The 24795-nt window shown below is 42.7% G+C and overlaps 1 protein-coding gene across 13 annotated transcripts in view; it reads right to left on the reverse strand.

Annotated features, from left to right (window-relative positions):
* Window positions 1-24795, reverse strand: part of tjp1a (tight junction protein 1a) — a 177827-nt gene that overhangs the window by 34318 nt on the left and 118714 nt on the right. For 11 of the 13 annotated variants that reach the window (XM_072671476.1, XM_072671474.1, XM_072671473.1 and 8 more), the window contains 6 exons: window positions 10702-10758; window positions 5828-5952; window positions 5625-5727; window positions 4526-4823; window positions 3327-3430; window positions 698-863 (listed from right to left, as the gene is read on the reverse strand). In XM_072671476.1, the coding sequence (XP_072527577.1) occupies window positions 698-863; window positions 3327-3430; window positions 4526-4823; window positions 5625-5727; window positions 5828-5952; window positions 10702-10758 (853 nt within the window). Of the gene's footprint in view, window positions 1-697; window positions 864-3326; window positions 3431-4525; window positions 4824-5624; window positions 5728-5827; window positions 5953-10701; window positions 10759-23671; window positions 24051-24795 lie in introns of those variants that run through there. The other 2 variants (XM_072671471.1, XM_072671472.1) reach the window with 2 other exon arrangements.

The following is a 24795-nucleotide window of genomic DNA, read 5'->3' on the forward strand; positions in this document are numbered from 1 at the left end:
ATAGAGCTGTTTTGTCTGTAATTAGTGATGAGTGGAACCTACAGCGCCTGAAATGTCCATTACACAACATGCAAGCTGGGCAGATGTTAATTAAACCTTTCTCTACAACCAAACACTGATAAACTGAACATCATGTATGGAATACATATTGGCATAACAGAGATTTTTAGTTTGAAGCCCTATTTCCATGGATAGATACTAAATTTGTGATGCAAACTGACTCATTAAATCATTATTTAGTGCTTATATCAGAGATGAGTTGAACCTCATTTTAGAATTCGGAACAGTGCTTGATATTAGTGACTTGTAAAGCCCTTATTAACTTTTAATAAACCTGGTACTATTTAGAACCCACATGAATCAGAGTGCTGCTTACACACTAAACACATGTAAATTTGGTGCATTATTACAACTAATAATGCAATTTTTAGTCATTTTCACATAAAATGGCTCCAATTATGTGCTAATAAAGGGCCATAATAAATGAAGCCTAATATACAGTTCATAAAACATTTATTCACTAAACAACTGCAGCATTTATTTATCATAACACTTAACACGTTCATTTTGATGGCACTAACCCGCATTATTTGCATTGGGTAAATAAACACAGCACTACTTTGTGCTTGGTTAAAAAGAATCTTTCAAAGTTTTCCGTTCACGTTCATGACCTGGAAATTGACCCAAGCATCCTCACCGTCTCTGTCAGAGTTGCCGGAGGGAATGCTGTCATCTATATCAGGAATGTTGAGGAGCGTCGCTCTCTCATCTCGCTGAACCACCATTTTCAGTTTGCCTTTCGAGCGTTCAATCAGTTTCTTCGCGTCTGTCAGTGACAGGTTCTCCGTCACAGTGCCATTGATCTAGGTGAACGGAGAGAGGGAGACAGCATAAATCACACACCTTTCAAATCAGTCCCAGCCATGAGAAGCCATTTTACAGCATTGCTTCCGAGCCGTACGCAGCTTGGCCATGAAGAGGTGACGATGCCATGTTTCAGGAGGATGCTGTGTCTGAGCAGCAAAATTTATTTAAAAACATATGCCATCCTAAGCGCACAATGCACTGCACTCTAAAACCTCCCTCAGACGGAATGAGCAAACGCCCCTTCTTGCAGCTACTTTAAAGTTGTGTTGCTGACACAGATGTGCAAATTAACAGAAATTAACAGTCTAGCCCCTGTAGAGTTATAATGAACCTATTGGCAGCAGGCCTCTTCATCCACTGAGTCGGAGAGTTGGGGATGATGTTGGGAGTTGGGGAACATTCTGACCTCACTAATGCTTGTCTTGCTTAATGCAATCAAATCCTTACAGCAATGCTTTTTGATTAGGTAGTAGGAAGTCTTCCCTGGGTGGAAGAGACAGTTACTCCAGCAAAAGCAGGATAAACTCTTTTTTTAATACTCATGATTTCAGAAAAAAACAATGAATGTGCAGGTGTCCCAATACTTTTGTCAAAATATATATTACTGTAAATATCTAAGCGAGTAGTTTCTTTTTTTAATAATCAACTTTATAGAGTTTATATACAGAAGATCTGAAAAACACTGCAGCCAGTGTGTAGTATAAAGAGAATGAGGTGGAAGCCTGTGCTGAAAAGTAATTTTTTTAGCAGCCGTCAGTCGAGCTAAGTAAAATACGTAGAAATATGCTCAATATTTTATAGTTTCAAATGACAAAAAAGAAAAAAGGCCCAAGCAAATGGACACCCTGCACGGTCAGTACTTAGTAACATCCTTTTTGGAGTAACTGCCAGGAGTGCTAGGCAGCTTCTTAAAAAGCACAGACAGGTATCAGTGTATTTATACAGTTTGAACAAGCCATAGCCCTGACAAGATAATTAAGGTCTGAAATCTGTGTAAAAACTTCTATTTATTTAACTAATAACAGTAACTGCCCAGTGGATGTGACCAGTAGTTCCCAAACCTTGCTCTTCCCTGAATATTATTGAACCAGAAAAAAGAGAAAATACTTTCTATTTGGAAAACGTACTGCAATGTGCTGAAAGCCCATTTACTGCAGAGTACCACCCGGCATGTTCTGGGCCTGCATTCAAAGAGAAGCCTGCCTCTTCTCTTTAGCAGCATTAGGCCAAATTAACAGAACGGGGCTCATAAACTCCACTGACAAAGTGAGATAATTTACCACATTAAACTCCAGATCGGAGAGAAAGAGTCTGGAGGGAAAATTCCTTGTATGGGGCAAGGCACCAAGAGGCATTATTTTTCTCCTGCACGTTTCTCCACCGGTCCAGGGCAAATTCATTATGTGAAAATCAGGAAGAAATATGCTTCCAAGAACCTCCACTTCATTATTTTCATCTTTAACCGACCTCTGGGAGACTTTATTAGATTCTCTCTGTATGACTGTAAAAGCCCTGGATCCTGGTCTTGGGCCCTGTTCCAATACTGTTTCTTTACTGCCCTCCCCAACGTACCACTTGGAACTTGAAACATAAAATGGACTATATAAACAAAAGTATTGGGACACCTGCCTGCTCTTTTGCTGTTTCTATTGAAATCAAAAATATTATTATTATTCTTATTATTCTTATTATTAATTTTATTTTTTATTAAAATGATCCTGCTTTGCTGGAGTTACTGTCTCTACTGTCCAGGAAAGGCTTTCTGCTAGATTTTGGAGCACTGCTCTGACAATTTGACTACATTCATTAACAAGAGCCTTAGTTAGGTCAGGATGTTGGATGATCACCTCCCCACTCTATCCCAAAAGTATTGGATGGAGCCCAATCACTCCAGAGAAAACAGTTCCACTGCTCCACAGCTCAATGCTGGGGGGGTATATACCCCTCTAGATCACGCCATGCATGGTGCCAGTAGGTTCATGTTTATCTGCTGTAGAGATGCCTATTCTATTGGCAATACTTTTCTATAGGGACTAGGCAAGCTGTGTATGTGTGAGTGCACGCATTTGCACATCTGTGTCAGCAATGGCTGCAACTTAAAGTAGCTGAATGCATTCATTAGAAGGGGTGTCCGCAAACATATGAACATACAGTGTAGTTCAGAGAAAGCACTGAAATGTGCAGGGCAGGTGAACTCCAGGGTGGGGACAGCTGGGAAACATGGATGCACCACAGCTCCCATCTTTGTTTACTCCATTTCAGAGCACATTTTGAAACCCCTTTTAGGCCCAGTTTTCTTAAGCAATCCACCACAGAGAACGCCGTAAATTTATAGACACTTTCTCATCCTCCTTTCACCCTCCTTTCATGCCTTTAAACATTACTGCTTCCACTTTCAGCCATGTATGCACAATCTCACAACCTCTACTCCTCCCTTTCTCCTCTTTCTCTCGTCATACCTTCAGCACCACGTCTCCCTCCTGGATGTTTCCATCACGGGCTGCCAGGCTTTCAGGAGAAATGTCTTTCACAAAGATGTGGCTGGCCAGGCGCAGGCCGTATTCTGCAAGCAGAATGTAATCATTAAAAAAAACATGAGTTACATGCGTTTAGGCTTCATGCCGCTGAACTAATGATAGAGCACGCTCAATGACCTGTTGACAGTAGTTTTATTCTTAAGGTCAGAGTTTAGCCTCCTACTACATGCAATCAACAAAGCAAAACATTCCAGACATAACGAAACTACGCTAGCACACGTGTTCCACTTGCTAAGCTGGTTTCATAAACACCTCTCTGACCAAGTGAGCGTGTGAAGCATGCAGCCTAGTTTAGGCTTAATCTTTGTTAGTAACTATTCAGTGCCATCCCAGCTAACATCCTCATGTGGGGCTCAAGTGGTATGTTCCCAACCACTTGTTACAGCACACCTTAGACTCACAAGGGTCCCATCGATAGGCCCCATATACAGTGTATAACCCAGATGGGGACCCATATTTTAACCCTCCTGATCCTATCACTGACCCTGGTGTGCATATATATGTGTATGTATGTATATATATATATATATATATATATATATACACACACACACACACATATACACATATATATATGTGAGCCAACATGGAATCATACAGTCCCCACATGGATCAGCTGGGATGTGACCCTTCTTGTAGTGATCCAAGCAGGTGGGAAGTAGAGAGGTAAGCAAGCCAGCTTATTCGGACTATGATAACTTTTGGCTTTCTTTCCTTTCCAGCATTCCGGTCACTGATTGTAAATAATGTTTGTATTACTCGGCCGTATTCATCAACTGCTCTTAAGAGGAAATGTCTTCTTAAAACCCACTGATGCAGATTTTCACGGAAATTTTGACATTTACCAGTATTTACTTATTTGGGATATTGGTGAATGAGGTCCAAATGTTCTGACTTTCAAACTAACAAAAACTTCCTTTTAGCTAAGAAGTAAAGGAAGCTTATACCACAACTACCAGCACATAGCATCATCAAAATCATCATACATCTGTCTTGGTTTGAAGCAAGTACTTAGCTAAATAACATTAGCCTCATGTCTTTGGAGGTTTGGGGTAAGGGGAAATTTATGTCCGCTTTCTCTCAGAGTTGTTTATCTCCTGTACTGTCTGCGTTCTTCTCACCTTCGCTCTTGCGGGACTTCACAAGTGTGACTTTGGAGGGTCTTGGCGGGATGTTTGAGGCAACGGAGCGTCTGTCAGACCGCGGGGAAGTGCTCCTCTCTCGCGAGGCGCTGTGGTCCCGCCGGCCCATGCTGCCAGTTTGATCATTCCGTCTGCTCGAGCCCCCGCTAGCACCCCTGGCCCCTGCTCCCGGCCCTTCGTAATCATCATCCTCACTGTCCTCCTCGCGCTCTGACATCGTCTCTCTGTCGCCCAGCCGAGCCACCGGGATCTGGACTTTCCGCTTCCGGCGGATAGTCTGGCACAGAGATCACGTTGATTAGTTCATTCACCTGCTGGTTACACATCTTTTAGATCCACAGTTCTCAGAATTGGGTCACTCAACTAAAAACAGCTGAATTTCAGTAAAGTGATGCTACATCAAGTCTGGTTTTAGTGAGCAGCAAGACAGAAGATCAAAATGTTATCTGTTATCTGTTTACAAAGTACACTATATGGACAAAAGTATTGGGACACCTGCTTCTTCAGAAATCATGGGGATTTAAAAAATACTTTATTCTGCAAATTGGTGGAGTAACAGTCTCTACTGTCCAGGGAAGGTTTTCTACTAGATTCTGGAGCATTGCTGTGAGGCTTTGATTGCATTCAGTTACAAGTGCATCAGTGAGGATGTTGGATCCTCACCACTTCAACTCATCCCTAAATATCCAACTCATCCAAAAGTATTGGATGGAGCACCAACCATCATTCCAGTGAACACAGTTCCTCTGCTCCACAGCTCAATTCTGGGGGGTGGGGGGTGGGCGTTATACCCACCTATCCCATGCCTGGCTATAGGTATGGTGCCAATAGGTTTAGATTTTTGTGTTCCAGGGATTCTATTCTATTTTATTGGTAACACTTCTATACGTGTAGTGTAGAAGGTGTAGTGGAGTGCTACAAGTCAAACTATTGGCCTAAAACAGCCACCCATAATCATTCTTCTGTCATAGACCTCTCCCACAGTCCCCACTCCTCGAATTCCTTCACAGTGCTATAAAAGGCAAATACTGAACAGCAGTCGCCGGGCTAGAATGTATTTATTTTCTAAATAACTCACGATTTTGGCATTCTTGCCGCTCTTCCTCAGCTGCTGAACGGCGTAGGCATGCTCCACATTATCCATGGAGACGGCATTAACCATGACCACTCTGTCATTCTCCCTGTTGGGCGGAACATCACAGTTAATGGAATTAATTCAAAGTGCAATGACGAAGATTAAATTACTCGTGTAGTAAGAAGTGGAGTTGTGGGACCACTTACTGCAGAAGCCCCTCTGCCGGCCCTCCTTTTAGAACGTCTGAGATGACGATGGACGTCTCTCCACTCTGGAAATGAGGGTTATCTCGGCCTCCTGAAATCGCTATGCCAAAGCCAAAGCCTGGAGCCTGAAATAAATAAATAAGCAAGCAAATAAATAATTACACACAGCCACACACACATACATTTCACAAAGTCGCAAAGTTCATCAAACAGTGGGACAATGACATGCAGTGCTGACTACAGGAGAACCGTATAGATGAGGAGACTGCTTTTATAGCAACTTAAGTTTGTTGTTGCCATGGACGGAAGCAATTTCACTTCACGCTAAAGCCTTTCTCATTACCATTCTGCTCCTTCAGTAAGAATGCTGTTATTATTCTACTGGGCAAGTCCTTCCCTGCGTGAATTACTATTTACTATTCTGGCTGTAAAACCACCTCAGCCTTTTCGTCTGAGGCGATGGCACTCAACCGCAGTTTGTACACATACACCCACACACTCAGCGCAGTGAGTTCCTGGCACTGATTAACAATGTCGCAGTCTGACAAGGCTGAGTAATTCTGTGACTAGTACCATTACAAGCACAGGGTCAGAGGAAGAGCATGGAGGTGACTGCGAGGGACTGCATGCGTGACTGATTCACTGAGCTACTACACTGTGTGCCTCCGTCACACAATACACACAGCTCCCACACACGTGTGCACAACAGTTCTGTTAATGTCACTGCTGTTTACAAATGTATGTACTATTTATAACAATAATAATAATAATAATAATAATACACAATTATCAAGTTCAATATGATGTTATATATGTTCTTCAGAGCTTTAATGATCTACAGAGACGGATTTGGCTCAATATGCTTGGTCCACACCAGCTCTCTAATAAAATAAGCTACAAAAACAGCAACCCCAGAATTTATAGAGGACTTCAGGAAGAAGTTATTGAGCATGGGTGAGTGTGTAGCAGAAGCCTCACTATCTCCCCATCCGCTTTACACTGATAGATACACCCAGGTGTCTAGTTCTGACTAATTATAGTATTTCCACAAAGATAGTAAATGAAATACCATTAAGTTGTTAATAATAATAATAATAATAATAATAGTAGTAGTAGTAGTTTGTCTTGTGACTTCACCAAAAAGCCCTAACAAACACTAGGTAAGAAAAGGTCAAATATATTATTTTTGCATGATGTTTAAGATGTTGTTATATATATATATCCATCCTGTTTTGAAATCATTAAAGTTATTGTAATAAATACTTAATTTTCATATTGGTATATCGGCACACATACAAACAGTGTGAGGTGAAAAAAGAGACCCACCTCTGTATTTGTACTAACTAATTGTAAGCTCCCAAAAAGGGATAAATAGTAACAACACAGGTCAATTTAGGACTCATAGCCTTCAGACAAACTCAAACTAGAGTCAAACTCAAATGTTTTACATAAATGAATGAATAAATAAATAAATAGATAAATAAATTATTTACACACTGTACCCCAAACAGTCAGCCTAGACATGCCTGCCCTAGGTTATATAAGTGCCCAATGCAGTTTGTATGATTAGTGACTGGTGGGGTGTACAGTATACTTCCTTTCCATGTGAGCTACATTAGCCCTAAAGCTCCAGAGCCAAACCTCAGACATCAAACATGTCTAGGCTGATCGAAAATACTGCTAACAGCATTACAGCACTGCTAACTTGGCAACGCTTAAGCTGGAAGATCAGTCATCTTCTCAAGCTCCATAGTCTCTCTGCTAATTAGCTGTCTACCTGTAGTCGACGCTAAGCTGCAGTAGTCTAGACAGCTACATCACAGGGGAGAGTGTGGTCAGTAAAAGATTTGCTTGTCCTTGATGATCTTGGCGACCTTGGTGGTTGAAAAGCTCGACATCCAAGTGAAAACATGCACTAACCAGATTGCTTACCGGTATAGCATGTATTCAGTTTGATGGGCTAGCTAGTCTATCAGCTGGTTGACAAGTTTGGTCAGGCTGGTCATACTGGTAGACCACCAGTCAGGTTGGTTATGCTGGTCGACAAGCATGGTCAAGCTTGTTAACCATCTTAGTTATTTTGGTCATGCTAGACAATCAGTGTGGTCATACTGATTGACCAATGTGGTCATGATGGTTAAGCAGCTTGGTTATGCTGGTCACACTGCTTAATTATTATGGTCATACTGGTTCGCTTGAGCAGCTTGGTAATGCTGCTCATGCAAGTCAACCAATGTGGTCAGACTGGATTACTGGATTACCAGTATGGTCATGTTAGTATGACTAGCTTGGTCATACTGGTTGTCTAGCTTGGTCAGCAGGGTAGTTCTATTCTATTCTACACTGTTGGCAAGGGCTTGGCTAGTCATAGGAAATTCCCCAGCAGATACTGTATGATATTCCATGTCCTGTCATGTGACTATTGTGAATGTGCACATTGCGGTGACAGTGCTGCTGACATATATACTGTGCAGCCCTAACAAGTGGCCCACCCCTGATCAGTGGATTCAGATTTTGATTCAAATGTGTTGATTAGGAAATATGAGCTGCTGTGCTTCGGGGTCCAACTACAGAAATGAGCAGTAGACAGAGAGCGAATTATGAACGCAGAATGGAGCATATTTGCATCTCTACATACAGGAAGAGGAAAAGGGGAAGACGAGCTGAGCAGCCATTTTTCCTCATGGACTCACACACACACACACACACACTTCCTGCCATTGCAATAGGAGTGCTATTGTGAGCATATTCCCACACTTCCTGCAGCTGGCCTACCTAACCCACACAATGAGAGTGGAATAGAGAGGGAAAATGTGGAGAAAGCAAGAGATGGAGACACAGAGCAACACAGAGTTTGGAAGACGGCTGAACGTTAAGACTACTGGTCACCAATCCTGGAGACCTACCTTAATGCAGACATTAGCTCCAAACCTAATTCACCCTAACTAAACCATCTAATCACTACCTACAGAGATATAGCTGTAGGTAGTGATTAGATGGCTGAATGAGGTGTATCATATTTGGGTTGGAGGAGAAACCTGCAGAAAAGCAGATCTCCAGGGGGAGGGTTGGAGACCACTGGTTCACGGTTCACAGGATGCTGGGATATTGCACTAAAACATCTGCATTTGATTCTTAAAATTCTTTCGATTTCTTAATGCATTTTTTATTACTGCAGTCTGCTCTTGGGCTGAACTTGCTAGGACGGCCTGACCTGGCTTCTTCACTTCTTCCGAGATCTTTTTAAATCCCTTCCCAGAATCTGCTCCTTTCTTCTTCTTTCTAAAGGCCTCAGAAAGCTTTTAGGATCTGGTCATGGTGATCCCATGACCTCACTTCAAGAATCAAGAGCAAATCAGAGTAGGGTCTGATGTTTAAACTCCTACAAAATCCTCCCGAACATCTGCAGCTAATGTGGTGCACCTGGTTTTAAGAAGTAAAAAAGGTGGTGCTGTTTCCACGTTTTCCACACCAAATTTAATTTCTATTAATTACATTTTACTGATTATTAAAATGCATTTATTTAGTTTCATTTAGTTATAATACCCTTGCCTCTCAATACTTTTCAAATAAAGCTCAAAGGTCCATAAGTCTATACATACAATGTATTTACAAAGTCTTCAGACGCTTCCACTTGCTGAAACTACCAGGACCTGGGCCTGATATGCCCCAGACATGATGCTTAGAATTGAGAGCAAAAAGTTCGATCTCGGTTTCATCATCTTGTTTCTCACAAGATTCTCACAAGTTACTCTCAGAGGCTTCCGTTTGTCCACTCTGCCAAAAGACCTGCTGCAATGATGGCTGACCCTCTGGACGTTTCTCCCATCTGCACACAGGATCTTTGGAGCTCAGTCAGAGTGGCCATTGGGTTCTTGGTCACCTCTCTTACAAAGTCCTTCTCCCTCGATGACTTTGTTTGTTGTGGTGGTCGGCTTAGTTTGTTATACACTCCTTCCATTTAAGAATTATGGACGCCGCTGTGCTCTTGGGAACTTTCAGTGCAGCAGATTTGTCCAGACCTGTGCCTCCACACAATTCTGCCTCTGAGCTCTACAGGCAGCTCTTTCCTCTTCATGGCTTGACCTTTGCTGTGATATGCATTGTTGGCCGTGAGACCTTATATAGACAGGTGTGTCTTTCCAAAGCATGTCCATTTGATTGAATTTACCATAGATGGACCCCAGACAAAATGTAGAAACATCTCAAAAAAGACGACCAACAGAAATCAATTTTAAGTGTCAAAACAAAGGGTCTGAATACTTCAGAGCAATAATGTGGGTTTTCATTTTTAATAAAATTCAGTTTTTCGCTTTCTCATTATGGGGTACTAAGAGCAGACTGATGGGGCAAATTTTAAATAATTATATATTTAATACCTACCTATAAATAACAACTACCTATTAGCAGGAATAAACACCCTTGGCTCAGATAAGCGAGACGGTGTGGCATGGACTGTATTAGGTGACGGAGGGAGTTCATTATAGAGGTTAACTGGTCCACAGTGGCATGTCGATGGCCTATGGGGAACCACTGTTATGCCGTTGGGAGAACTGGGAATGTGTGAGAAGTCCATTCTTGGTACACCTTCACTCCAGCAGTTTTCAAGATGGTACCACCAATGCCAGAGGGGAACGACGACTGTGCGCAATGCGTCACAGTGGACCTGTGAACCTCTACAGTGAACACCTTCAATCACATAAGACAGTCCAGGGGTGGTTATTCCCACTGTTAGGTAGGTGGGCATGATAAATATAATAAATATGTATAAATATGCTTAGTTGAAAGAGAAATAAAAGAAGGTTTGTCATGAAAGATCGAGGCGTGGGGCAAAAATGAGGGGCAAAGAAAGAAAGAGAGGATGCATAACTCACCCTGTGAAGTGTCACTGTGTGCTGCTCCCATATAACCGTTTCCTCCATCGCTGCACTCTGCAAGACAGAGAGAACTCAGGGTCAGAGAGTGAGAGACAGACAGAAAGAATGAGCACACGTGTGGAAAGACCAAGTCAGAAGGGTAACCGAGCCTCGGTCCTGTGCAGCAAAACAAACTGGCTGTAGCCGGCCGGCGGGCAGTGAAAACAAACAGGGACTCTTGTCTGTGTGTGTGTGTGTGTGTGTGTGTGTGTGTGTAAGTCAGGGAAAACTGAAGTACAGTTATGAGAAATAGGCCTGAAGTGCACGCTTCTGTATGAGTGTGTTTTGTGTTTTGAGAGAGAGAGTCATGCCAGAGGCCACTGACTACTCCACTGCAAACTAGAGGCCTGCATAAGCATCTCATTAGAGGCTCAGTAAATAATATCAGACATATAAAAACAGTAATATGGAGTCATCATATGTTTACACAGTCAGGCCTAAAGGGGGCTACACTGCACAGATGCTATAAACCATTTAGAATACAAGATAATAATTAATAATACAATGTATGAGCATCATAAATTACATCACATGCTTTTTTTTACACAGACATCGTCAGCACTTCTAGAACAGTAGTCTTCAACCCTGCTCCTAGAGGACCCCCTGCCCTACACACTTTAAAGGTTCCCTGCTCTGACAATTTAGGAAGGGCTTGTTAATTAGCGGTTAATGAGCTGGATCAGGTGTGTTGGGAGCAGCGTAAACACAGAACTGCGCGGGGGGGGTCGAGGACCAGGGTCAGAAACACTGACCACCTACATGCAGAACATAATGAGTGCTGGTTAAATGGGTTTAGTGCAGAGCTAGAAATCATTTCCTGAAGTATTGTGATATTGCATATTGCATTTATGTTGTATCGCCCTCTCTCCTAATTCTCAGGCTGAAAGCAAAAGGTTAGTGCAGTATTTTATTTATCTATTTATTTAATAACATCACTATTAAAATAACTGAAGGCTTCACAAAGCTTTTTCTAGAATTATAGTGGAACTAAAGTCACTGTCAAGATAAAGATTTTACATTATACACTATTTGGACAAAAGTATTGGGACACCTGCTCAGTCACTGTTTCTTCTGAAATCAAGGGTATTAAGCCCTTTACCCTTGGTTTATTATTCAGTTTTTTGTCCTAATGCAAAAACTACTGTGAATTTGGTAACTGCCTGATTTAGCATATTTCGTCCCACAAGGACGTCTGTTTTGGGGCCTCTAGAACTGGTGTTACATTTAACAGCAGAGTAGTTGTGGGTTGAAGAGCTGCAGTGTCAGCTTGCATGTCCAGGGAAGGCTTTTTACTATATATTGGATATGAAATAGGGTGAGTATTACATTTATGGCATTTAGCAGACGCTCTACAATCCAGCCTAAAAAGTATTGGATGGAGCACCATCATTCCAGACAACACGGTTCCACTGCTCCACAGCTAAAGCTAAAGCTGGGGGTCTTTACACCCCTCATGTCTGGTATTAGGTCCCATTCTATTGGTGATACATCTCTACAGGGACTAAACAAGCTGTGTGTGTGTGTGCGCATTTGCACACCTGTGTCAGCACTGGGTGCAACATAGAAGAAGCTAAATATATTTCTCTCAAGGGGTGTCCATAAACTTTTGGACATATACTGTATATGTAATGCACGAATGAACACACACTAAAGCTGTCGCCTATTCCGTTCTTCATTTGTTCAGACAGTGCAAAATGTACTGCGATGGTCCACATCCTACACCTTTGTCCACTTAATGGAGTCTGCTCTTGTACGCATCCTTACAGCGGGCCAGTATGTTGTCCACTGCGTGACTCCTTTAGCAAAGCTAGCACACACTCCATCTCGCCCAGCAGCGGCCGAATCAAGCCTGAAATCACAGTGTGCTCTACATGAACAGCGTCCTTGGCCCTGAATGCAAACATATTACACGCATGTTAGCCATGAATGCACAGGCTGCATTCTGATTGCTTCTGGGGGTTGGTATTGGTCAGACGTGACCATTAAACATTTGATGTCCACATATCTCAATTACTATTTTGAGAGAAAATGTGCTTCCATGATTGGATTGGTACGTTCTACCAAAAAAACAGTAAAATCAAACAAGCAAAACTGTGCAGTCCTCGCATACATCCATATTAAATGCCTCTGTTTCCCCTGTTTGGGAATGGGTCTGCCCTGTCCCCTTGAACTCTACATGTCCCCATGATCAACACACAGTTAACCCTGACCTGATTATGACAGCCAGTCAATTGGGAAGTTATTCAACCAGTACAACCAGCAAAAGGGGGTGCCTTCAGCCCAGAAAACCCTCCCTTTCCCCATAATGTCCCTTTCTTCTCCTCCATCGCTCTCACAGTCCATCGCCATTGTGAGAAGAGGCTCTGACCCAGTTCAAAACCATCCAGCCCGCCCTCCCTTCTGCATTCCTCTGCTGTACTGAAGAGGCTGGAGGTTGGCCACTCACTGGCGGTATGAGCAGACAGTGGGGGCCCCCGCCATGAGAAAAATTCCCTACGCTGGAGGACACATGACCAGGAGGGAGGGAGGCCTCGAGGCAAGCCTGAAAAAGCCCTGACAGACAGTGAGGTCTAACAGCACCTCGTATTTAGCATCAATTCTTTTTTTTCATTATGGGGGTCTTCAGTGCAGCAGTGCATGTTTCAATAAAAAAAGAGCTCCCACCCTGCTAATAATCCATTCTCATACCTGCATTCTAGGAACGTACGAGGTCGGCATATTAACTGTACTTCATTCGCTGGTCAACCCACTATACTCTCTATATAACCCAGAGACAGATCTAGACTCACTCTTGCTCGCTCTATATATGTATGTATAGCCTATATATGTCCTGCCAATTCATTTATTAAGGACTAGACTTACTAAATGACCTTGTTTGTTAACAAGCATTGCCTATTGTGTGAGTAGCATTTGAGAGAGTTGGCCTTTGCTGTGTATTTGGACTTCTAAACCACAGCACTCCAACAGAACTAGTGGTATACTGAGTGTACTATGTGCATTGTTTGCATACCTTTTATCAACTGCACCCGACACGTTAAACTTCACATGCATAAGACACACGTTCGGCATTCTGATAATGATAGATGCATGCAGGACGAAGTCCATTTGTCATTTTCATTTTATTATCTATGGTTTTGTTGTTCTGTGCTTACTGTTTGCACAGCATGTGCCATTATGTATTGTGCAAATAGCAAGTGAACAGAGGCAGTGTGAAAAGAGAAACTAGCTCATTTCACAAGGCAGCACATTCAGATTATATATTTATTCATATATATATATATATATATATATATAGATGGATGCACAAATCCACCAATTACAGAAGAGAAGCTGATGACGAACACACAAATCCACCAGTAAGACAGGAAAAGAGGCAGAGACAAGTATCCCGACCTGTCTTTACGGCCTCATTCTAAACGTAAGCCATATACAATCTGGCAGGCTCTACACATTTAAAGGAAATAAACATATATCTTTGCTGCTTTATCTCAAATATATGGAATAGAATAGAATATTATATGACAGAAACGTTGAGAAACAGCGCATTTGATGCGCCTGCAGTCTATTTTATATATATCTGCCTATAACTTACCACAGTAAACTGCTAGTTTTCAATGTGCATAATATGTTATTGACGGCTCAGGCTTTTGTTTCCTAGCTTATTTTTTACCATTTTAAAGTGTGCCAGAAATAAATGTAATACATAAATATCACTGAATTGTTTATATGTGCATAATAATACAGACTCTGAACTCCCGGCTCTTGTTCTGTGGAATATCTATCTGAAACTAACATTTACAGTATTGGGTGTGTACACTATGTCTATGTGAGAAATGAGGTGACTGCTCCCTTCTAGGAGTAAAGGTATAGAAACTGAGATGTACAGAATTTTATCTTCTGTAAACGTCTCTCTCTGACGTCATCTATGTCCATCTGTGGTGCCTCAGTGGAACGCAAAAAATAAGTCCATCAAGTAAATGTGAATCTGCCATGATCCTGATCCACCGATACACTATATGGAATCAGCACATTGCCTAGTCTCATAATTTATTTGATTATTTTTCTTTTAATTTTAAAAAAGACTCAACTACACAGCAACAATATATTTTTGGAACAGCTCCAAATCCATCCACAAGATCGGATCTGGACGTCCCGAGTCTCATTATTTTACTTCATTTATTTCACTGGGCTTCATGGGCCACAGCTGATATATCATTGGCTAAAGGTTTCTGCAGTAAACACTAGTGTTTATGACTGGCACGTCTGTTCTTTTTTACTGTACACATTATAGATGTTAAACTTTGTCTCAAGAGCTTCCTAAAACCGATTTAACATCATCCAGCGCTCCATTTTAATCGTTTAATTGGAGCGACTGGACAGCATTAGTCTGGACCCTCTCCATCTCATTATAACTGCTCCCTGAGAACGCCATTCATTTCCCACTGTACTTCAATACAGCAGCCCTCTCTTCCAAGACCAGTTCTGTTTTCTAGCATGCAGCTGAGCAGTTCCGTTACCAGGCTAACTAATGTTAGTTAAAAGTACGTATCCACTGCAATGAAACTATCCACACTCTGACTTCTGTAGGTCTCGCTTTCTGGAGGTCATCTCTCTTTGCCATCACCATGGTGTGAAGTTCTCTCTGCAGTAGGAGAACGGGAATGTTTGGTTATTGGCCTAGAATAAGGAATTCCAGCCCCACGCTCCAAAAACCACGATAGAAAAACCACTGTGCCACAGCTCCTTTGGAGCAGTTGATGAGGCGGGAACAGGCTAAGGTTCTCGTCAGCACATCCCGTGCCCAGCCTCGACCCCTTTGGCAGAGTTCAGGTGTTGATTTATAATGGGCAGAGACAAAAACGTCTCAACACGTACCTAGCACATATCTTCCGTTCTGACGGTGGAGCGCAGATGTTTCCATAGCACGCACACAGACACGCACAAACACACAGTCCTCAGCGTTCACTGCTGCTGTTTCACTTGTCTCGGTATTAACCCTGCTCTGTGAGCTTTACTGGTGGCCTTTTTCACACTAGGCAGTATGATGCTGTATAGGCTGCATTCAGTTCATATAAAAAGCCTCTTGGCTTCTTCTGTTCCACAAACTAAGGGCTGCATCTGTGTATCGGTTGCTCAGTCCGTTGGCTTACTCTCCCTACTCACCGTGCCAAAAGATGGCTGGCAAAAAGATGTTTGCTAGCTACAGCTGGGCAAGCATCTGCCCAGCTTGATTTCAGAGGACTGTTTAATTGCTGCGTTATTATGATTCCAGATCGTGTCTTTGAATCTCACTTCAACAGACTGTTCTGATCCTTTAAACTTAATGGGGGTCCGGGTGGTCCTAAGACTAAGACTCTGTCATTATGATCAGCGCTAAGAGCATCGCTGGTTCGAATCCCGGTCATGCTGCTAAGAGAGAACACAATTAGGTAGATGGCGCTCTTTCCCCACATCACTTCGCTGGCATCTGCACGTATCTATGCATCAATCAGATGATCAGATGCATCAATCAAAATGATCATGATTGAGCATGATTGATCACTGACCCTGATCACTGAAGACATGTCTGGTATCTGAAGTCTGCTTTTATGATTTAGAACGGGTGTTGCTAGGCTAATGGTGCTAACAAACACTAAACTTGGCCTGTCACCAATCACTCAATATCTGTTAATACACACCCAAAAACATCGCTCAACCTTCCTAATCGCATCCAGATCTTCACTTGTTTGCTGCAGACGAATCGGTGTGGTTCAGAACACAGCGATTTTTATATACTGATCGATTTAGATGTGGCAATGTAGCTACCAAATTGAAATTGGTGGCAGTCCAATTCCTATATTTGTTAGCAAAGTTAGCCTAGCATTTCCTGTTGTAACTAACAAAGCACTAAGTCAGATACTAAACATGTCTTGACTCATCGACTGCATCTTGGAGCAAGTGATAAATCATGTCCGATTGATTTCCACCCAACTATCCCTTTAATTGGAATGTAATTGAGATACAATGTATGAGAGGCTCAATGGGGGTACTCTTAATTTTGCTTAAATCATTTTCTTGGACAAACTGCACCCATCCTTGATTAATGTATCTGTGCACGTGTGAGCCAGGGAGTGTTTGTGTGTGTGTGTGTGTGTGTGTGTGCGTTGAGCAGGACGTGGACATGGAGGCAGGCAGCCGTAAGACAGAAGGGAATCTCTGACACACCACAAATTGTTTACTTCGACCCGGCTAAGCAGCTCCGCCGCACTGATGAGATTATCCTTTAATTAATCGGCCTGCTGCAGAGGCCAGATTAAACACACTCGCCTGAGATGACAGTGGCGTGCGCAGCAGTTTACAGTGCTTGTGTTAATCAAAGGGCTGGGAACACATTCACGAAGAATGATAAATCACAGACCCCTGATGCAGCCAATCAGCCATCTTTTAGTATACACAGAACAGCTAGAACATTAGTGCTTACCACTAGACCATTCGAGGCATGGACTCCACAAGACCTCTGAATGTGTCCTGTGGTATCTGGCACCAAGAAGTTAGCAGCAGATTCATTAAGTCCTGTAAGATGGGAGGTGGGGCATCAATGAGACTGACGCTGACGGGTCACCAGCTGTCCTTTCTAAGACCACTTTCGGTAGGTACTGACCACCGCATACTGGGAACGCGCCGCAAGACCGACAGGTTATATGACAGGTTAATGTTTTCTAATTTTACATGCGGTTGTAGTTAAATGTAGTCACTAAATCTTTAATAACAGTATTTACATAACTTTCCAACTGAAGTACTGGCTGATTAAATGCAACTGGACTGAATGAAATCATGTTTCTTTTGTTGTTTTAGTGCTGAACAATACTTTTAAGGAGTTAAACTTTCATTATACAGGACATGTCTATGCATTACAAGCACTGGGAAAGCAGTGCTGGTTTAGTGGGATTTCTGCAGACATCAATAAACCTAATAAAGTAGTATTAAAGTTGGAGTCTTAACAATTAGTTTTCACAAATAAATTTGCTTCTCTCTACATGCAAAACAGTATGTTAGAAGCTTGACATATCGATCTCTATCCTCCTTTACATCAGTTCTAGTCAGGGGCTCAAATCTGTTTAGAAACAAAGGCGTTTGCAGTCACCAAGAAAGGCAACCAGATAGAAAACACACCAAATGTCTAAATGTTTGTGGACACCCCTTCTAATAAACACATTCAGCTAGTTTGAGTTGCACCAATTGCAGACACAGATGTGCAGATGCACAAACACAGCTTGTCTAGCCCCTGTAGAAAAGTATCAAGTACTGCCAATAGAAAAGGACTCTCTAGAACAGATAAACATGAACTTATTGGTGGCACCGTGCCTAATGCCAGGCGTAGGCTAGATGGCTCTGAAGCCCCCCAGCATTAAGCTGTGGAGCAGTGGAATAATGGATGGTGCTTTATCTAATATGTTTGGGATGAGTTGGGGAGCTGGTAATGACCTGACCTCACTAACGCTTTTGTCACCGAATGCAATCAAATCCTCACAGCGATGCTCTAAAATCTAGTAGAAAGCCTTGCATTGACAGTAGAGACAGTTACTCCAAAAAACAGTTACTGTTTTTTAACAGCCTTGATTTCAGAAGAAACAATGAAGCGGTATAGGTGTCCCAATACTTTTGTCCATATTGTGTACCTATGAGAGCCATGCAAAAGATGTACCACGTTGGAAGCATGACAGAAAAGAACAGAAAAACATCAAGGGAATTTTTTAACATATATAAATTATATAGAAATTACACGGATTAAAACGTCAACATCTTTTAGTGAACTGATCCCATTTGTGTTTTTATCGGCCATCAGAGTCCCTTTGTTTATTTCACCGCACTTTTTTTTGCCTTCCTCTGGGCAAATTTCAAGTCACTCTACACGATACAACATTTAGTGGTCTGGGTCTGAGTTCAATTTACTGCAGTAATAGAGAGTGCCTGAGCTCGGACAGTGAGCAGCGCTGGAATTTGCTAATTGGCAGGGTGTGTTGCTGCCTGATGCATTTGGTGTGCCCTCAGGCCTAGACTTTGTTGATTTTTTTAAAATACATCAAATCTGTCTGAAATGTCCAAGCCTACTGCAAATCAGTGATTTTATCAGCGAGACACTATACCAGTCAAGACCTCATGAATACATCAGGCCTCGTGAGTCTTTCTCTACTTTGCTGCCTCTGAATTAAAACATCAAGGCTGGCAGGGTGGGCGTGTTCTTGGGAGCAGACAGATCTGCAGTGCTGGACGAACGTCCAGGGAGGAACACACAACTCACCATTGTTCGTCTTAGCCTTAGTCACCACAGACTACTACAAACTCGCAGTGTTATCTGCTCTGAAACCGCATCCCCAAGAACTGCGGGTCCACAGGTCCGTCACCCCCCCCCCCCCCCTTTACATACACACTCACCCCGATTTCAGAAGCCAATCCAAATGCCTCGAGGGGAACAATAATCAAACACTAAGTCTCGCTTTTCGGAGGGAAAACAAATGAAAAAACAAAGCCTCTGGAAAGGCAGCGATTATCTAATAAGTCCCTGCAAGCGGCGCTGAACAATAAGGCTCTTTATGTGGCCGGACGGACGGCGGGGTATATTTATACATTCGTTTTTTGTTCAGGCCCGGGCCGAAGCCAGAGCCAAGAGCGGAGCGGGGCGCTGGGGAACAAAGGCCAGGCGTGGGGAGTCCTGCTCCGAGCCAGAGCCTTGATCTGCCTCTTAGGAGCCTCTCTGTTTGAAGCAGGCTTCAGAGCTGCTGGGGAGCGGTGGGCTAAAACGCTGACCGTCAGGTGAAACTAAGAGGCTTTCTAAAGATGGGTGGCCAAAAGAGATGCAGGAATGACAAACGCTGGGGCTGAAATGATGAGAAATGTGTGCAGATCACTGCATAATCTACAAATTAGACTGGAGCTGGGAGGTTGAGAAGAATGTGATGCCTGACATGACTGAGCTGGAGTCTATTCTCTACGATGCACACCATCAAGCTTCAGCTGTGCAATTAGGGCTGGGCGATATGGTAAAAAAATAAAAAACTGTATCACGATATTTAAAGACCTTTTTACACGATACACAATATTTATCACGATACATGTAATCACAGACTAAATACAGTATCAGTAGCGGCAGATTCTACTATTACTAACTACTATTCAGATACTCTCCTGTACTTATCTGCTGCACTTCATCTAATTAAACCAGTCTAATTACACTGTTAGTAATAAAACCTGCAGCTGATCAGTGTTTATTAAGCACTAACAGTCTCCTCCATATGCTTAGAAAAGCATATCGTTATCACAATAACAAAATTTATCACGATACGTTAAAATATCGTCATATTTCCCAGCTCTAATTGCAATATCACAAAATCTTTTGCTTCACTGTCACAATAGCAATACTATCTAATAGCTACATATTCTTCTGAATCTTTGTGGTTTAGATTTTGTTTTTTTTAGTCCTAAGCTAGACCTGAAGTTTAGTTTGGACCATGTTTTGTAAAACTTACATTAATGCTGGTTTGGATTCATATTTAGCTCAGATAACAGGAGGGTTTGGCAGTATAATAGTACTACTGCATACCACAGTTGTGGTAATGTTGACGGTACCTCAAAATGAGTAGGGATCTGGGCTGATCCAGGCATATTTAAAGGAGCGAGTATCAGCAAATTTGAATCCTAATCCAGTTCCGAGTCTTTGTTTTAACCACAGTGTTCAGAGCACCACCTGGTGTCCTCAAGGTGCCATTAATGGACATTATTCTCAGTCTGCAACAGTAAGGACGTTTTCTCAGATGTTCTCAAAAGGATGTTCTTTGATACAACTGTTATGATGGGGAACTGTAGGTTGGCAGAATCAGCCATTATTACTTTCCAACCTATGTATGTAAATCTGACTTTACCTCAGAGAGATACTTTGTGAAATTTGAGCTATTTTCAAAATTCTCAAAAATACACTGACTGCACATGAGGAAGGACATACACAGTTGGATACAGAGAGTAAAAACAGTACCAAGCTTAGCTGTTCAATTCTTAAATCTCAATGTTAAATCAACTTATTTTTTAACCATTTGAGCCCAAAAGCCTGAGACTTTACCTGAAAACAAGTGAGCGATGGTTTTTCAACAACCTGCAGCTAGTTTTCAACAGTCGTCACAAAACTAGGCAACATTGGCTCCATAAAATTATGTCCATTTCAATAGCCAATGAGAAGGACACAGCCCCCCATAGGTGATTATGAAAAGCATTGTGTGGTGGGGGAATGACTCATTTGGGGAGAAAAATGGGGGAAAAGACCGATATAATAAATACACTTTATGGACAAAAGTATTTGGACACCTGGTCATTCAAGTTGGAATAACTGTCTCTACTGTCCAGGGAAGGCTTTCTACTAGATAGACACCCCACTTCACCCCCCAACTGAAAGTATGGGATGGATCCTTCTCCACAGGGACTAGACAAGCTGTGTGTGTGCACATTTGCACATCTGTGTCAGCGATGGGTGCAACTTAAAGTAGCTGAATGCATCCATTAGAAGGGGTGTCTGCAAACATTTGGGCACATGGTGAAGTTTATATGCATATATGTGAAGCACTTACATATTTAAGTCTGTGATGTCTTCACTGTGAGCTTTAATATGAAGGTTGCGAACGGGACCCGAGAATAGTCTGGGGTTCTAAGGGTTAAACCGCTTGTAGCCACACAATATGTAGCCACCCTCGTAGACACACGGCATGGCTGAGTACGGCTCTCTACACACGCTGTCTGGACAACTGCACCGCTCAATACTGATGCAGGTGTATCTGGTGGTCATTAGCATTTTAGCTGCGTTCTAGCTGCACTAGCAAACCACATCCATTACCTGTTAAAGAATGTTGCTGCGTAAGCTCATCCACACACACACGCACACACACACACACACAAACACACACACACACACAAACACTCACACACACACACAGGATATAGATAACCCCTAAGAGTTGGGGGAGGGGCAGCCGCTGTTCTTCAGCTGTGTAAATAAAACCCTTATGAAGAGGAACTCACTCTCCCATGCTCCCACATACACAACACACACATACACATACACACACACACACACACACACACACACACACACCGACAAACACATAGAAAGAGACTTCCTACTAAGCTGTATCAGCTGTGCTAGCTACCAAGTATTCAATCCTCACATAGAAATCTTCCCTTCCGAAGAAATCTATAAGTGTTTGCGAGTGTGTGTGTGTGTGTGTGTGTGTGTGTGTGTATATGTGTGTTTACATGTGTATGCGGAAGTGTAAACAGCAGCTGGGAGTGGACTGGGCTAAGAGGAACAGAAGACAGCTTAATGCGGCTATTCTACCTGCACTGCCAATCAATTATTGATGATGCTAACGCCAGCGAGCCGGTGACACCCACACCCCCCTTCTCAACAAAGCGATACGACCAAAAATCTGACTCACGTCCACAAAAAACCTCCTGAATTCTTTGATCCGCTGGCCAGCAGCAAGTTCCACTTCGGCCCCAAGGCACGAAGTACGGAGAGCTGACCCTTTCCATTGTTTTCAGCGAGAAGGAAATGATTCAACATCCTTACACTGGAACAAACACTCACTGTGTTGCCTAGATCAAGGGTTCTCCAACAGTCAAGAAAAGCCCCTCTCACATACAAGCCTTCTGGAACACTGGAAGTGGAAAAGCCTCTGCAAACGTCCCGCTGAAGAAGGCCATTCCACAACTGAGAGAGCTACAAAAACCACATAACCTGAAGTACGCCAATAGATCAAGCGAGCACCTGAACAGCTAACTCCGCATTGTCCCGCAGGCAGGTTCTCAAGACAATGTCCTCAGAATATAACGTACATAACGGACTCAGTGCTGAGGTCAGCTGCCGTTAGCATCTCAGAGCTGCATCATTGTGTCTGTAGACGACTGATTGAAGTGGAACAGGAAGCATCCACAAACTGGGATTCGCCGCAGGAAGGACCTTTCCTGTTTGTGAGAAACCAGAAAAGAAAACATAGCAATAAGCTGAATGATAGGACAGCTAGGACAGCTGCCCCGGAGACTAGGGGTGGCCAATACCTTCAGCATTGTTCCAGTGATCAGATTGATCAGATTTCATTAGAGGCCACCCCCCACCCCAGTCTACATAGCATATGTATATATATAGAAACTACAAAAAACATGAGTTTATACTTTGTCCACCTGTTCCACCTATAGAAGCGTAGCTCCGCCCACTCACAATGCAGTTATTGTGTCATTAGTGTTGTCATCTGCACAGTTGTTTATATGAGGTTAGGAAATGGTCATGGTAGATAAACTTTCAGAAAGATCAAAGTGAACATCAGGGAAATTAAAATAAATAAATAAATACAATGCAGTCCCCCCTTGGACCCCCCTTCAAACATCCCCAGGAGAGTGTGAGTTCAAATCCCAAGGCGGAGCATGAGTCCACAAAAGTATAATCAGTCCTATTAAACTCTATAGCCCCTAGTGTCATGGCAAAGCAGGCCAGATCCGAACAGCTCAGAACTGCTGCTGTCTGTCCCACACGCTCCAGCACTCCTTATAAAGCCAGCAGGGAACGCATCAAGCTAAGAGGCTCTGAAGCAATGTTCAGACAGCGGGCTGCAAGGTTTTAGAGTGGCTTTTATCAGGACGGAGCTACGGTTTTAGAGACGAAATCAACATCTGATCCGATAGAGTCTCCAAACACACACTCCCACACAAGACCGAGGCTCGGGTGACACGCCGCACGTGCTCTCAAGGGAGAGCTTTCTTTTGTCATGACAAAAAGCATGAGTGATTCCACCGAGAGCTGCTCTAATACTACGTATTACAAGTAAAAAAAGAGGACACCATGCACAGCCCTGCACTCTCCTTCCCTCTTAGGACAACTGAACAGATAAAGACAGAACAGCCTACTCACTGGATAGCAGAGGGAAATTATTCAAACCTCTGTTTGCTCTCCATGCATTCAGTACACTGAATCTCCTGTGAATAAATCCATCAAGGGAGTCTGGAGAAGGTTAGTGTTAGCGCAGGACGCTCCGGACGTTCCTTCAGTTCTTCCTCCAGTGCGGTGCAGATCCCTCATTAGAATGACGGACAGGTAGTCCACACACACGTCCCCAGGAAAGAGATGCAGCGAAGAGATAAACTCGGACGGAAACCACACAGATGATATCCTGTCTTCCAACACATACACAAACACACACACACACACATAGGGCAAAACGTAGCCTGGAAAATCCCCTTAGCACAAACAGGTCTGCTCTGAACGAAGTGTTTGTATGTGAGAGCGAGAGAGACAAGTGTGTGCGCGCGTGTGTGTGTGTGTTCCCTATCTCTCCATCTGACTCTGACAGTCCTACGCAGTGCACTACTGCAACATGCACACCCCCATCCCCACCCCCACCCTCACCCACCCACCCTAACCTCTGGTTACAATCAGCCCATATCTACTGTCCTATAAGCTACTGCATCTGCCGTGGGTCCTATACCTGCAGCTCAAACTGCAGCAGTGAGGACTGCGGCTCTGCAGCTAGTCTTCTCGACGCACACATGCACACACACACACACACACACACACACACACACACACACACACACACACACACAGATCATGCATCTCTAAGGTTTAATCCTAAACCTTGAAATAAAATGCAATCTTTCAGCGTTAACTTTAATGAAATAATAATATTTAAAAAAAAATTATGAATGAGTGTAAATTGTGTTGCAAGAAAAAAATATTGGAATCACCTGGATTGCTGCACTGATTACAAACAAAACGGGGCAGACCAACACAATCTAACTGAACTAATAACTCAGTTTCTATGTATTTTTTGCAGGCTAGAAAAAGTAAGTAACCATTTAATGTAATGACCTTTATATCGTCATTTAACAGCAATTCCCTCCACCGAAAGTTTTGGTGCTGAGGTTTTGCATTTGTGCTAAAAAGTAGGCCAAAAATGTAAGTGAACCCTTTGGAATGACCTGGATTGCTGCACTGATTACTAATATAATACAATATAAAACAATCTAACTAAACTG

This window comes from Salminus brasiliensis, chromosome 25 (genome assembly GCF_030463535.1).
Source record: "Salminus brasiliensis chromosome 25, fSalBra1.hap2, whole genome shotgun sequence".
Taxonomy (NCBI): domain Eukaryota; kingdom Metazoa; phylum Chordata; class Actinopteri; order Characiformes; family Bryconidae; genus Salminus; species Salminus brasiliensis.